General features: G+C 49.6%; 1 protein-coding gene and 1 pseudogene across 2 annotated transcripts, besides 1 other annotated feature; both read left to right on the top strand.

Annotated features, from left to right (window-relative positions):
* Nucleotides 1-949: 949 nt before the first annotated feature.
* On the top strand, nucleotides 950-2,680 carry NCS54_01158500 (MFS domain-containing protein; the record flags this gene model as incomplete). Its single annotated transcript, XM_053156857.1, has 3 exons — nucleotides 950-1,358; nucleotides 1,412-1,667; nucleotides 1,723-2,680. 3 exons carry the CDS (start codon nucleotides 950-952, stop codon nucleotides 2,678-2,680), a joined length of 1,623 nt encoding a protein of 540 aa, XP_053012832.1.
* A 482-nt stretch (nucleotides 2,681-3,162) lies between these two features.
* NCS54_01158400 lies at nucleotides 3,163-8,375 on the top strand (annotated as a pseudogene). Its single transcript has 17 exons — nucleotides 3,163-3,289; nucleotides 3,338-3,468; nucleotides 3,516-4,044; nucleotides 4,091-4,320; nucleotides 4,370-4,652; nucleotides 4,701-4,934; nucleotides 4,986-5,749; nucleotides 5,797-5,959; nucleotides 6,009-6,347; nucleotides 6,400-6,520; nucleotides 6,571-6,642; nucleotides 6,691-6,741; nucleotides 6,789-6,853; nucleotides 6,899-7,040; nucleotides 7,090-7,566; nucleotides 7,613-8,086; nucleotides 8,144-8,375.
* Nucleotides 3,163-8,375: a sequence feature.
* Nucleotides 8,376-15,496: the final 7,121 nt, after the last annotated feature.

Genomic DNA, 15,496 nt, shown 5'->3' with positions numbered 1-15,496 from the left:
GTTTGTACAAGTTCTTGTAGCTCAATGGGTTGTCGCAACTAGGGATGGAAGAAGGTACAGGGTTGGGACCGAAGATGGACGGACGGAACGGCGTGCGGGGGTGGGGTAGATCGGGTGGTGACGGCCGAGACGCGGGAAGAAGGTTGCTTGTGGATCAAGATTGATTGATGATATGCACTGTAATCCTTTCATCAAGGTCCATGCATTATAGATGAATGGCTATTTAGATCTATCAAGCAAGGATACGCGGCACCCGGGATATTGCTCGTTGACAAACTGGCCAGGGTCTGGGGTAGCACAAGGAAGGCAGCCAAGCCACGGCAGACAGTATTGTTCTGTTGCTTGGGCTTTGCGCCTTGGCATTGCATCGGCGACTGACTTGGTATCTTTGCCATTGATGGAAATTCTCGTCTTTGAGCTGCAGTACTGACAAGATCAGCGACTTATTACATCTTCAGCTCATGTGAGGTTACGCACGCCCATCAAACATGATGCCGTCTCACGAGGCCCTCAGCTTGCGTGTCTCTGTGGCGTCTACTGTTACATTGGAAGTCTGGGCAAGCCCTATGCGCGGAAAGCAAGGGTCATCTCAGGGATCCTGACGCGTTCTTCTACCTGGCTTCCAGGGCTAAGCCTCTGAACTGTCACCCTGGGGGCTAAATCCGGACACGCTAATCGTTCAAATCAACTTCAAAGCTTGGGGGCTTAGTAACCATTTTGAGGCGCGAGCTTAGCTTCTCAATGTCTCGATACACGACTCAGCCTCCCATCTCTTTTTTTCTCCCTCCCTTTCTTTCTTGTCCGTCATCTTCAATCTATTTCATCCTGTTACTTCTCTTCTTCTCTGTGCACCGCACAAAACTTTTTCAGGGCGTCGCCCCTCAAATCCATGGACTAAGCCGCTCCTTAACGAAAACGTCACTCCCTTGTCTCGCCCCGGTCTCCCAGGATGCCACCATATCAAACACCAGCCGTCGAGCTGGAACCTGAGCCCGAATATGCCCCAGATGTGCCTCTGCTGGATCTAGAGTCGCCCGGGCTTCATGACGATGCCGCTAGCGATGTCAGCAGCCTCCATTCCCACACGGAGCCGACCCCTAACTATCGGTTCTCGCGATGGGGCATCCATTCGCCGCGGCGCATCGTCATACTAGTCGCCCTCATCAAGTTCTCCGTCGTCCTGAGCGGCATGCTCTTGTTTTTACCCTTTGCGCGTATTCTGGAGGATATGATATGCCATGTTCATTACCAGGACACGTCTTCGGAGATCATTGATGAGATGAAGTGCAAGGTTGATGAGGTGCAGGCTAGGCTGGGGTACTTTTATGGCTGGAACAGCCTTTTATCGTCCATCGTCGGTAAGTGTCCCCTCAACAAAAGTCTGCGGCTTCGGCATCTAACTACAACCTAGGCCTCATGGTTGCCTTTCCCTATGGAATGATGTCTGACAAGATTGGCCGGAAACCAACGCTGCTCCTTTCATACTCTGGCGTCGCAGTGAGCTTCCTCTTTGGCCCCACGGCTCTCAAGTCGAGCCAGGATGCGCTGCGTGAGAATCCGTATATCCTCCTCTGGGGATGCGTGTTTCAGATTTTCGGAGGTGGCATCCCCGTCATGCTGAATACTCTCTATGCGGTTGCAGCCGATGTGAGCACTGAGCAGGACAAGTAAGTAATACATACTCTGGACTCAACTCAATAGCTGTGCTGATTAGAACAACAGAGCGAAGCACTTCCTTTGGCTGACGTTTGGTTCAACTGCTGGTGGAATCACTGGACCTGTTATTTCAGGCCTTCTCATGCAAAAATACGGTCCATGGGTTCCCATCTATCTCGTCATGACCACGGTGCCTGTCGTCCTAGTCACTCTCGTCCTTCTCCCAGAGACTCTGACCGTCAACCTCAAGAACCAGAAAGCTCAGGCCGAAAGAGCCACGCCGACTACTTTCAAGGAGCACATGACTCACGGACTCAACGAACTCATCCGCTCTTTGAATATGCTCAAGAACCTCAGCGTCGTCATGATCCTCGTCACCTTCTTTATCCAGAATGCTAGGTTCGCGGCTTACATGACGATCATGGGTCAGTACATCAGCAAGCACTTCGGATGGAAGCTGGCCGAGGTTAGCATTCTGCTATCTCCCCTGGGAATCCTCAACCTCATTATCCTTGGCGGCCTACCCAAGGTTGCCGACATTCTTGTGTCGCCTCGCTTTCGAATGACACCTTTCGGCAAGGACCTGTTTCTGACGCGTGTGTCAACCGGTATCCTGGCTTTCGCAGCTTTCTTCCAAGGCATGAGCCACAATATTGTCTTGTTCCTGTTCGGTCTCTTCCTTGGGACATTCGGTGCCGCGGATAGTCCTCTCGCACGCGCAACCGTCACGCACTACGTTCCACCGGAATTTACTTCTCGATTATATGCTTTGATAGGTATGATCGAGGTGATAGGGTCTTTTATTGCAGGTCCGGTTCTGGCCTGGTGTTTCGACCAAGGTCTGAAGCGAAAGGGATTCTGGATGGGTCTGCCGTGGTATTACATTGGCTTTCTCTGTACGCTTGCTTGGGTTGCCCTGTTATTTGTTAAGCCGCCTAGGAAGCATTCACGAGAAGACCCGGGAGATATTGATGAAGATGATGCGGAAGACTACATGCCAGACGCTCCTCTGCGGCTTCAATAGAACTCGAGCCGAGAGAAGTGCGACTCACCAATTAATTACTTTCGATATAGAGTATCAGGCGCATCGGCAAGGAAGACATTTTATTTATACTTTCAACTCGGATACCCAAATAGACGTCTGTTAGACAATTGCTCGTGGTTTTTAGCAAAGAATATGGGCTGCCTTCGCTTATCACCCACCTTCCAGAAATGGGTTTAAGAGGAACTTTTGTCGCTTCTTCTCGCAAACCGACCAAGGATAAACATGCGCATTATCTTTAGGAGGGAACTTTTTACGCGTTACGCAGAAGGACTCGTCACTCTATTGCAGCTGATTAGCTGATGGATGCATGTCGACAGGCAGATCTTTAAAGATCCCTGCCCTGCAAATGCAGTCCCCGTCCCGTCCCATTGGGTTCAATCTTCCACTTCGAATTCCCAATCTTTCGACCCTTTTTCTATTCTTTGACCGGTATTTTATACAGCATCTGATCTTGTCTAGTTGAACTCTATTTTCAGCAGTGTCGCGCTCGTCTCGCGATGGAGTCTTACAACTCCACGGCCTGTCAAGATGGCTTCCTCGGGCCTAGTGTATGGACTAAGGGCTGTCGCGGCGGCTTTGACTTTACCCGTAAGAAGAGCTCTTCTCGATAGTTTGCGTCTTCTGATCCGGTTACAGTCTCTTTTCAAGAGAGTATCATGAGCATTGTACCCTCTGCTCTGTTTCTTCTCCTCGCTGGTCCTCGAGCTGCCTATCTCCTTAGATCCCCAGACAGGGCAAAGCGTCACGCGACTTATACGCCCAAACTTGTATGAACCTGCCAAGACTTTCACGCTGCATGTCTAATATCGTCTAGGTTACTTCTGTCGTCTATGCAGCTTTGCAGGTGGTTCTCGTAGCGCTAGTGCCCACTACCAAGCATCTCAACACCCGCTTCTCGCTTGCCGCAGCTGTTCTGAACCTCTTGGCGGCCTTTGCCATTGTTCTCTTGGCTCACATTGAGCACGTCAAGTCCATTCGTCCATCTTTTCTGCTTACAGCTTATCTGTTCGTCTCGCTGCTTTTCGATGCCGCCCGACTTCGGACCGAGTGGCTCATGCTACTCAACCTTTCCTACGCTGCGACCTTGTCGACCTCTACTGTCTTTAAGCTCGCTCTTTTGGTTCTTGAGACCATAGAGAAGCGCAAGATTCTGATCACTGCGGATCATGTCCCTTCGAAAGAGAGCACAAGCGGTCCCTTCAGCCGCGGCTTCTTTGTCTGGCTGAACTCGCTCCTCTTTTCGGGCTGGGCTACTGTGTTGACCAACAATGACTTGCCTACGATCTACGAGAAGCTTTCATCTGAGAAACTTGCTCTTCGATTTGGCAAGGCTTGGCAGAAAGGTAAGTTATCATGAAGACTATGTAATCATAGATTAACATATTTTAGCCACCCAGAAAAGCAAGAAGCCTTCCTTGTTCTTCACCACCATCAGGGTTCTGAAATGGGAGCTTCTCAGCATCACGCCGCCCCGGCTTGCCATGATTGCTCTCAGCATCTCACAGCCTTTTCTCGTTAGCCATGCCCTGCGTTTTCTCACCATGCCAGCATCCGAAGCTACTATGAATCTCGGTTATGGCTTGATTGGCGTCTTTGCTTTGGTCTTTATCGGATCAGCTGTAAGTAATATCTGAGACCACATATCTAGACAGTAACTGATTATGTTAGATCATCACGGCATGGTATGAGCACTTGACCTTCCGGGCTGGTGCCATGGTACGGGGTGGTTTGATCACACTGATCTACAGCAAGATGATGAAGCTGCCCACGGATGACCTCAATGAGTCGTCGGCCGTCACCCTCATGGGTAATGATGTTGAGACGCTTACGGAAAAGCTTCACATGCTGCTGGTAGAGACTTGGGCAAACACCATCACAGTCGGCATCGCAATGTGGATGCTTGCAGCTCAGCTGGGGGCAGTTTGCGTGGCACCCATCATTACAGCAATCAGTATGTCCAACTATACAGAAGACCATGACCCTGGCTAACAAACAAAAGTCTCCTTGATTCTTTCTGGTAGTATCGGCAAACTGATGGTCCCACGCCAAATGGTCTATCAAAAGGCAACTCAGGACCGTATCAACTTCACCTCCGAGGTGCTCAGCTCCATGAAGCCAGTCAAGATGCTTGGATACTCGGAACGCTTCCATAGTCTCATTGCACAGAAACGCGACGAAGAGATTGAAGTTGGTAAACGTTACCGCATGATAAGCGTTTACGCCAACTGTATAAGTATGCTTCTCCCATCGCTTCGTTGATCATATGCTCACCTGAAGATATTAGCAAACTGCAACGTAAGTCTGACAGAGGCCATCACCTTTGGCGCATATGCCATTGCTGCCAAGCTTGGAGGCGGGGAGCCATTCTCAGCTGCTCAGGCAATCACCGCCTTGTCCATCTTGGGCGTCATGATGGATCCGCTGTCACATCTTCTGGGCAACATTCCAAACTCGTTTTCTGCTTTTGGATGCTTTAAGCGGATTCAGGAGTTCTTGATTCTCGAGGAGAGGATGGACCGCCGCCAGATTCACGACAATCAGAGTGGCCCTTCGCCGAAATCCTCTCAGGAGAATACTGAAACACAACACGAAGCGTTTGAGCTCAAGACTTTGGGCAAGGTCGGAGTGGATGGCTCACGAATCTCAATTAGTGATGGAAACTTCAACTGGGGCGAAAAGACTGTTCTCAACAGCATTAACACGGCCTTTCCTCGATATGAGAATGGGTCACTTGTCATGGTGGTTGGTCCTGTTGGATCAGGCAAATCAAGCTTCCTCAAAGCCATCCTGGGTGAAACAACATCTTCAAAAGGTCGAGTGTCTCTGAGTTCACCAGAAGTCGCCTTCTGTGAGCAGTCCCCATGGGTCATGAATGCAACGATCCGAGCAAATATCATTGCCGAGTCAAAGGGTTTCGACAGCACTTGGTTTGACACTGTTGTGAATGCCTGTGATCTTTCAATCGATCTTGGCAGGTTTCCTGATGGAGGTCTCACCATGGTTGGGGATAAGGGAGTCAAGCTCAGTGGAGGTCAGAAGCAGCGGCTGGTGAGTTGACACCAACTTAACAATGGACTTAAGTTGACGTGTCCCAGGCAATCGCTCGAGCGGTTTACTCAAGAAAGCCCGTGGCCATGTTTGATGATGTCTTCAGCGGACTAGACAAGGTGACAGAGCAGGCCGTCTTCAGCCGAGTCTTTGGAAGAGATGGACTTCTTCGAAAGAATGGAACTACTATTATTCTAGCAACCCATGCTGGTGAGTATCCAGCAGTAGAATTGATGAACGAGGTACTCATTACATCTAGTTCATCGATTACCGGAGTCAGACTTTGTCATTGCTCTCGACAAAGGGGGCAGACTGATCGAGCAAGGGACTTTCTCTGACCTACGATCTGGAGGGAGATATGTGGAGAGTCTCGACATTTCGAGTCACTTTGATGAAAGCGACAGTGACCCCTCTTCATCCAGCGACAGTCCTTCCGAGCCCAAGAGATCCGAAAGCCAGCCTCAGCAGCAGAAAGACGAAGCTGAGCCCCCGAGTGACAGGAGCGTCTTTATGTATTACTTCAAGGCCATCCGAGGACACAACAACACTATGCAGGTCTTTCTGATTGTCGCCCAAGGTGTCATTGCTTCTTTTAGATGTAAGAGTTCAGTATTCTAAGTCTGCTTCTCTTGCTAACAGCAGCGTCTCAGATGTCTGGATCACCTGGTGGGGTGATGGCAAAGGCCGCGATAGTTCAGATGTGGGATATTGGCTGAGCATCTATGGTGTCTTGTCTCTTCTCGAAGGACTACTCATCACTATGGCCATTGCGTAAGTTCTGGAAGTTTAAGAAAGGATCAAATCGTTGATAATATCCCCAGATTGTTTCTTCTCGTTGTTGGTCCCACGAGCGGGAAGACGCTTCACCGTCGGCTCTTGGATGCAGCCATGAGGTAGGTGCCTCCTCGGGCCTGGTTAACTTGTCCTAATGTTATTTTTAGTGCACCGATGTCGTTTCTCAATAACAGTGAGGCTGGGTCGCTGATTAACAGGTATAAGCTTCGCCCATAGAAACTCAGGACTTACTGACGACTAGTAGATTCAGTCAAGATCTGCGGCTTGTTGACACGGTCTTGCCCCTCTCTCTATCCATCTTCCTTTTCGGTAAGAGAATTATGGCTCGAGTTGGAAGCAGCTAACGGTTTGTAGAGGTCGCCTCATGCTTCGGAGCTGCCGGCCTCGCCATCGCCGCCGTTGGCTGGTTCGCCGTCTCCATCCCCTTCGTTATCGGCGTCCTCGTTTTGATTCAGCGCTTCTATGTTCGAACCTCGAAGCAACTTAGACTTTTGGAGTATGATCCCATCTACCGACAATTGCTATTAGTACTCACCTGTTTCCAGGATTGAACACAAGGCTCCTTTGTTTTCGCATTTCCTCGAGTCAATCAATGGTCTCGCGACTATCAGAGCGTTTGGTTGGATTCAGCCGTATACTGACAAAGTACTCCTTCGACTTGATGATGCACAGAAGCCTTCTTATCTCCTCAACTGCATCCAGCGATGGTTGACACTTGTTCTGGACATGGTTGTTGCTTTCTTGACCGTCATTCTCGTCGTCTTTGCTGTTACTCTGCGGGAAAAGATTAACCCTTCTCTCCTTGGTATCGCACTTGTCAACATGATGCGTCTTGGAGCCAACATGAAAGGCATCATTTTGTACTGGTCCATATTGGAGACTTCGTTAGGAGCCATCACACGCATTCGCGCCTTTTCTTCGGATGCGCCCAATGAGCAGAAGCCAGGAGAGGATAAGCAACCAGGAGAAGCATGGCCAAGTACAGGGAGGCTGGAAGTCAAGGACTTAGATGTCCAGTATGAGTAAGTTCTACGAGATTAAACCATGGTATTAATACTGACTGGACAGACAAACCGCCGAGCCTGTCCTTCGCGGGCTCACGTTCAGCGTCAACCACGGAGAAAAGCTTGGGTTGTGCGGCCGAAGCGGCAGTGGGAAGAGCTCGTTTGTGCAAGCTCTGCTCAGAATGGCCGAGATCGTCAACGGTCAGATCGCTTTGGACGGCGAGGACATCTCTGTCATTCCCAGGTCTTTGATCCGCCAGCGACTCAGCTGCTTGACCCAAGACCCGTTTCTCTTCAGTGACACCATCAGGTTCAACGCCGATCCTCTGAACAAATACTCTGATGGAGAGATCAAGAATGCTCTGGAAAGGGTTGGTATTTGGTCTGTCATTCAAGCCAAGGTTGGCGAAGACAAGGAGCCCCTTGATGAAAAGATGGACGAGAACTTTCTCTCACACGGACAGCGACAACTCTTCTGTCTTGCTCGCGCTTTGCTAAAGAAGAGCTCTCTACTCATTCTAGACGAACCTACAAGCAGGTGAGTATTTGTTTGAAGCCACAGTCGAGTCTCCTTTTCACTAACAGATTTTTCCAGCGTTGATACACAGACTGACGCCAGGATTCAAGAGGTCATCAGATCAGAGTTTTCAGACTGCACCATCATCATGATCGCCCATCGCCTTGATACACTACTCGACTTTGACAAGGTTGCAGTGCTGGATAAGGGTGCTCTCGTTGAGTTTGGCGCTCCGATGGAGTTGTTGGCTGATGAAGCGGGTGCTTTTACGAGGTTGTATCGTGCCGACAAGAGCAAGGCCAGAGCTTGAAGGCAGTCTGCATATACTTACGTGTCCAGTAGAGTTATAGCGTGATTAGATGAATGTCATAGGTGATTCACTATCACTCGTGTGTTAGAGTGAATGCTGTCGTGGTTTGCGGCCTACCCTGAAGCTGTGTGAGGTTTCTTAAGGTTGCAGATTCGGTCTCATTACGTATTGATAAAGGCTCTGACTTACGTTTACTGATCTTTTAGTACTCTGGCATGAGTTTGCTTTCACTAGAGTGTGCTGTCCATGTATTTTGGTCGTTAGAGATGAAAGGCATACCTTACTCACCGTTGCCCACTCCAGTCTTTAGTCTCAGCCCACGTAACTAAACGATCACCTGCTACTCTTCAGAACATTAGAAATATTGAGTTAATAAATTGAAAGAGCTAAATCACAGCGTAGGATTGAGTATAAATACTCCTTGTTCCAGTCGTGTAGACCGTCCGGGCGTAAATAGAAGTTTCAACGACAACTACAGTGCCTTAATTAACATAACCACACCAAAATCTTTAGACAGATCACCAAATACTGATACCGAGAAAAAATGTGTCAAGGGTTCGTATACTACGACATATGTCCCGCCTGCCACCAACAGCACGAGATAACAATGACCTACTACATGTGCTCGGAGGCAGGGAACACCGAGGCCCGGACGTACGGGGCATGCAAAGGAGGCATGAAATGGGAGAACCGGCGGATGGCTCAGCTTATTGAGTGGCCGTATGGCAGGTATTGCACCAACTACTATTGTCGTCAACGTCTGGCGCGGCTGCATGCTGACAAGTACCGCCGTCAACGACAAGTGTTTGGTGGGGGCTCACGGGCATGATCAGGAATGGGGGAGTCATACTAGGTAAGGGGGCTTTGTGAAGAGACATCATTTCACAGAGATGTCAAGTGTAATGCGGGCTTGTCACGTTGATACCGGGCCGTCATGAGAACAAACCCTCGGGTGGTCCCGTCATACCGTTGAAATTGATATGCTTTAGGACTCCAGGCCTTTTGAATTGTACTCCCCTTACCAATCTAGGACTGCTATCGTGAGTTGTGGCCTCAATAGGAGCATGTTGAAGCCTTCTCATGGCCCAAAATGGCTGGTTTAGTTGTGCCGTTTCTCTTACAGATCCAACCAATGTTCTTGAACAAGAAAAAAATGTCACCATTGTTCTTAAACCTTTGTCTACTCTCGATAATAATGCTATGGATCTGTTCATTGGTATTAAACATGGGAGCCCGTCTCGGCGAAAACAAAGAGAAACTCCGAGTAGCACCCCTTCGTTTGTAGAGAAAACGGATTGTTCAGGCGCAGATTCATGCATACAAACGAGCAGTTAAAGAACAAGTAAAGCCCGTAAATGAACAATAGACATCATCAGCAGTGGTCCCAGAACGCCTCTCCATCATCGGCCAGTATATAAAAAACCCCATCTCTGTTCCTGTTCAAATCTCATCATCCAATACCAACCAGTACATCATCACCCACTCACATCTTTGCCTTCAGTTACAACCGAGAACAACACCAACTACAACCCATCAACCGAAAGAAATAGGACATAAGATGTGTGACATAAAGGCATACGAGAGGATCTGCCCGAAGTGCCTGGATTTCGATTGGGTGTGCATCGAGGTCACTCACAATTGCTCTTACGCTCAAAAGCATGATATTGCGCCAGTACTGTGCCCGCACAAGTATAACGATCCCTGGGCACGCTTTGAACTCCCACACCCTGTCTGCGGCAATTGTCTCGAGAAGGAGAAGAAAGCTGCCAGCAAGAAGTAAGAGGAAGAAGTCGTCTGAAAGATCCCTAGAGGGATCATAGGTTAACTCTTCAGGCCTTTAGGCTTGAAGGGCATGTCTGCCTTGAGTTTCTGACCATTTCTTTTGCATCGCCAACCAGCGCTCTATCACGGTTTCACGCAGGTTACCTTGGAACTGCGCAACTGACTGATGAGCCATCATTGGTGAGTCAGTCCTTTTGAGAAACTCTGTATCTTGTTTTTTTCTTTAATATAGCACCGTTTGTTATTTAATTGACGTTGTTCATCGTTGCACTCTGTTCAGCTGACCATCCAAGGCCCGTTTGCTGTTGGTGAATGTCTGTTGTCATCCCTTTGTTCTGTGAACAAATGCTTTCATTCAAATTTGCTCTCAACTACAAATACCTCTCATACCGTCAGTTCAAACTTATTCTCGTTCTGTTCATCTCAGAACACTTACTATATCTTAAGCCCGTTTCTGGACTCTTCAGCCTCGACTTCTGTTACTACCACTACTATACCCTCGCTACAGCACTCGACAGAAGCAACCCAGCAACCATGTGCCAGACACTAGTTCAATACCGTACCTGCGCCCACTGCGACGTGCAATTTCGCCTCTAGGAGACGGCGAAGTTCCTTCCAGACTGCGACGGCTGCGGCACCTACGGACGAGGCGCCTGCAACGACGGTGTGACGCTGGCCCTGCAGCCTCACGCGGACGAGCATAAGCGTACCTTTGTTTGCGAGTCGTGCGAGGCTCAGAAGCTTCGTATTAAGGTGGCTCAGTGGCTGTCTTGGGCTCAATTCTGGGAGAAGTAGATGGCCTTGTTGGAAGAAGCTTCCGAGAGGTGAGTACCTAAACAACCGATTGTCTTGACGATAGCCAGGACTGACATTTGGAAAGCGACACCATATACTAGAAACGATTCGTCCACGATAACTATGGGAGCGGCTGGTTGGGGAGATAAGGATTGAACCCCTGAGTCGATGGCATTCAGAGACCTCTTTCATATTCTCCTGGGCCAGCGAGGTCGGGGGAACGAACGCAAAGCGCAATACACAATTCGATTAAGACATGCTTTCTCAATTCTATCTCGTCCATGAAATTAAATGCCACTTTGAGAAGCCAATGACTGTAGCCTGTGACCTGACTTCTACCAAAGTTTTACTGGTAGAAATCGTCCTTTTTCGTGATATTGTGGAGAGAAAGTTGCGCCGGATAGACTAGTCGTCTAACAGCCCCAGTGTTAGAGTTCCATAGCGTGTCTTGCACCATGCGTACTCCGGGTTCGCCTCTTGCCAGACGTCGGACTTCCACTCCGTGCGCATTGGGGGCGTTTGAATCCAATGCATGGCGCCAGGCTATGTCCTGTATCTCAGGTGGCAGTCTTGAGAACTGCGGAAAGTATATAGGGCTCTTCCTCTTCCTTCCAGGTGGGCCTGTGCTCTTGTTGCGCTTCTGTGTTTATATGCCGGAGACAACAACCGTCGGCTCCTCCAACCTTGTTTCTTCCGCCATCTATGGAGCTTTCTATTTGACGCGATAACTTGAGTACTGTTATTGCTCTTTCTTTTGGGCAAAATATAGCAGTAGAATACTCAAGAAGCGCACAACCGACTCTAGTAGAGCACGATTGCCCATGCTTAACTCAGCTGGGTCGCTCACACACAGCAACTCGTCCAGCCTTGCTTTTCTCATCTCGTTTGAATATTGAAAGAAGGCCTCCCGAACGACACCCGTGGGAGTCGCTGGATGTCAGGGTGAGCCTTTGCCTAGGCATGGAATCTAAACTTGAGCCAGCCGGTCGGGTGGGACGACGGTCTCAGTCTGACGGTTCTTGAAGCGATGACTGGGGTGCCCTAGGGTCCTCACATCGTCCAGCAGACAGAGAGAAAACAATCAACGGCCAGGGTCCTCCTCGCCTCAGGTTCCGTCACGCCATGCCATTCATGTTCTCAGCGTAGAGGGAAGTACACAGGGATCCTCTAGTGGATATAGTATTTAGGTGAAGACATGGTAGTTGAGTCTGCAAGGGTGTCCTGGGAGTTCGTCCAGTTGGGCCAGGGACTTGTCAATTTCTTGGATCTGGTCTTGGTTGCTGGTCTTCGTTTATATAAGAATCTCATCGTCTAGCCATTTCGACTCACTCCCGCAAGTACCGGGAAGTCTCATAATCGCAGCGCAATCCTCGCGGGCCCGATTCTCCGCTGCTTTCTTTGAAGTATATATCCCGAGCTGTTCTCGTTCTTGCTTCGTTCGTGCCGTTTGCAGAATGTGGTTGTGGCCGGTCCGTTCCTGTTCTCCGGATTCCTCTCGATAAAACCTAGTCTAACTGACCATCCTATGCGTATATATCTTCCATATTAGTGCCCTTAAGTGTTCAGGTGCCGGCCATATTAGCTTTCATGGGGATCGCGGTCTCACTCTATGAGCCTGTTCCCACGTCATCACCCTGATGGCTGTTCTCCTAAACACTCCCCTCCTCTTCCGCTTCCTCGCATCGAAGGCCAAGGTTCTCATAAAATTGGCTGATGATTGACAAGGGCCCATAGAGCCCGCTCATGTCAGAGAGGTTCTCAACAGCGATCTCTTAGTAGATCAAGCCTTCAGATAGAAACTCGACATTCGTCACAACGGGGGAGATTGGAAGCGCCCCAAGTCGACGACATGTCTATTTCTCCCCCAAGATCATGACACATGGCATCCCCAGCGGGCGCCAAGCAGCGGGGGCCATGGTATGGTGCTCAGGCGTGACTTTGTCGAAGAGCACCTTCAGGCCCTCTTGGGCAGCTCGTTGTTGGTCACGCTGGGGGGCCACAGCTGTTGGACTCTCCTCATAAAGTGCCTTGGCTGCTTTCTATATAGTATAGGGTGTTCATTGCTTCTGTGTGACCGTCGAACTAAAGAACTGCGTTGACACGGCTGATTTCCTTGCTGATCAGTGTGCGGTAGACTGTGTCGTGGCTCAGAGCTATTGTCTAGCGAAACACGAAGAATATGCCGAAACAGAACCGGAACGCCGTAGTGAAACTCGTTAACTGGTGCCCCGGATCTTTATAAAGGCTCTTGCAGGATCAGCGTCCCCAAAAGACCAAATTTTGTGCTGATGGGGTGTCCCTCGCTCTGAGCAGGGGTATCGGCAATATATACCAGTCGGCGAAGGTCATCGAGAGACTGCTGAGATCTAGGTGATGCCCTGCGCCATCCAAGGAAACAACATGCTTCCAGAGATCTTCCTGGCGAATGGCGTCTGGAAATCGGAGGTTGGCCATTTTCCATGTGGTGGCCGCGGGCTCTCGACCGTTCTGGAAACATGGCTGACGATGTATAAGAATAGAAAAAGTTGGGGTTTCGTTTCCCAAACAACGCGAGCCGGGGACGACTTTTCTCGGCTTGACTCTCTTGCTATGGTTCGTGAGGACCAATATACGGAGGTCTCGGCTCCTTATCAAGAAAGAGTTAGTCAGGAGTATATAATGAAGTGCTTCTCAAGGTGATCTCCTCCCATGTCTCGTCATCTAGGCTCTGCCGTTGCGGTCCTATCGTAAACTTCGCCTTGATGAAGATTCGCTCGCATTCGGCTGGCATTGGCGGGATCGAGAGTATATCTATCGCCATCTTGGTAAGCTGGTGGAAAGGCTTCCATTGCCGTTGCCAAAAGGCTACTGGGTCTTCGCATCGCTCAGGGGATCTCGCCAGCATTCATCACCCGAACGATCAGCATCCAGGGACTTTTAGGAGTTATGGTGACGAGGAAAAACCTCGCTTGTAATATCTATATATGATCGGCTCGTATATCTCCGAGAAACGAGAAAAGCAACCTGTGTAGTTTTTGGGTGTGTCTGCTCTGTAGAGAGAGAGATTTCGACATGAGGACGTCCCAGTAGGTACATGCCGAACCTAGTGATCGCAGTAGTGCGCTTCAACCTGAGTCCAGATGATCTCCTCAAGGGGTAGTTGTCCTAAAATGCCTTGCTGTATCCAAAGCTTGAACCCTACGTCAACAATGTTGCAGCAGGAGAAGAAACTAGCATTTTCTTGGTCATGTTGCTGCAGTCTCCTTGCTAAAGCAACCAAATCAGGCGCAATGGTATTGTTCTAAAAGTGATTTATATAAAAGGAATGAACCGTGTGACTGATGCCTAGGCAAACAACCTGGAGTGAAACGCTTGTCGATTTGCTCGGCCACCGCCAGACAAGGACAGGCTTGGACCTCACCAAGTCCCAAAGGGCAACCACTTCTGATACAGCGGACATTCTCTGTCAGAGTAGTAACTTGGCAATGACTGAATCGAGGCACCAAAGAATCCGCCAGGGGATGGCTGATGCATAACCACAAGCACTCTTGGCAGGCCTTGCAGGAAGCTCCCCGGCCGCTCTTGTAGCGATCACTTGCCAGCAAAGGGTTGACGCAGGTTGCGCACGGGAAATGTCCTTCCTGACCGGCAGCGCACAGTCTTCGTCGCTTAAGCCGAGCCGAGACATAGGCTCTCAGCCAGGTGCCAGTAGGGAGGAGATACGCACCAAGGCTGTCACCTGGCTTGTATATATATCTGCCTCACAGCCAATCTTTGTAAAGAATGTAAGCGAGCTGGGGCAGAAGTTTGAGCAGCCACAAGCTCTCTGGTGTCATTCATGTGGATGGTCAGGTGTTCATATCTTGGTTCTGTTCTTTCTTGGATGGTGTTGTCCTGCAGTTCGATCTAATATCCAAGGTCTTATATAGAAGACGAAGAAGGAGATGCTCAGGCAGGGCTTCTGGCTTGCTTGGCTTCCAGCTTGAGATAAGAAGAAGCAAAATTGCCACATGTCCAAGGTCCTCTGGAGGGCGGTCGACGATATCATCGTCAATCCCGGTCGTCCAAGAGTAAACCTCCTCGTATGGGCAAGGTCCCGCGTTATCGCTAGGCTGATGCACGGTCGGTTGGATTATTATATAGGCGTGTTCAAAATGGGAAGTCTTCACAGCGCCCCGTGTCCGAGATCACTAGTAGGGCAGGGCACGGCGTGCTCATTGATACCCATCCACTAGACACGCGCACGATAATATACGGACGGGACCTTCTATGGGCTATCTGCTTGATCATCGGTCCGAGAGCAGACTTCAGCTTCTTGCCGGCATATATAAAGAAGAGTCCACTCTTCAAGGGATTCCCGAAAAGGTTTATCTCTTCCTGGATAGTTATATATGGAAATGAGTTCCTTGTGGGACTCGGGACAAAGGTGCAAAAAGGGGGGGGTTGTCCAGCCCAACATCAAGCTGCATCACCAAAAAGATCTGGTCGGTGTCGGCGAAATATCAGAAAGGTGACAACCATGTGGGCGAAAGCACCCCAAGCTCCGATGAGTCCGGGTGTAAGAG

The sequence above is a fragment of the Fusarium falciforme genome, chromosome 9, assembly GCF_026873545.1.
Source record: "Fusarium falciforme chromosome 9, complete sequence".
In the NCBI taxonomy this organism is placed as follows: Eukaryota; Fungi; Ascomycota; class Sordariomycetes; order Hypocreales; family Nectriaceae; genus Fusarium; species Fusarium falciforme.
The sequence above is the reverse complement of the archived record's forward strand: the minus strand, read 5'-3'. Positions and strand labels throughout refer to the sequence as shown.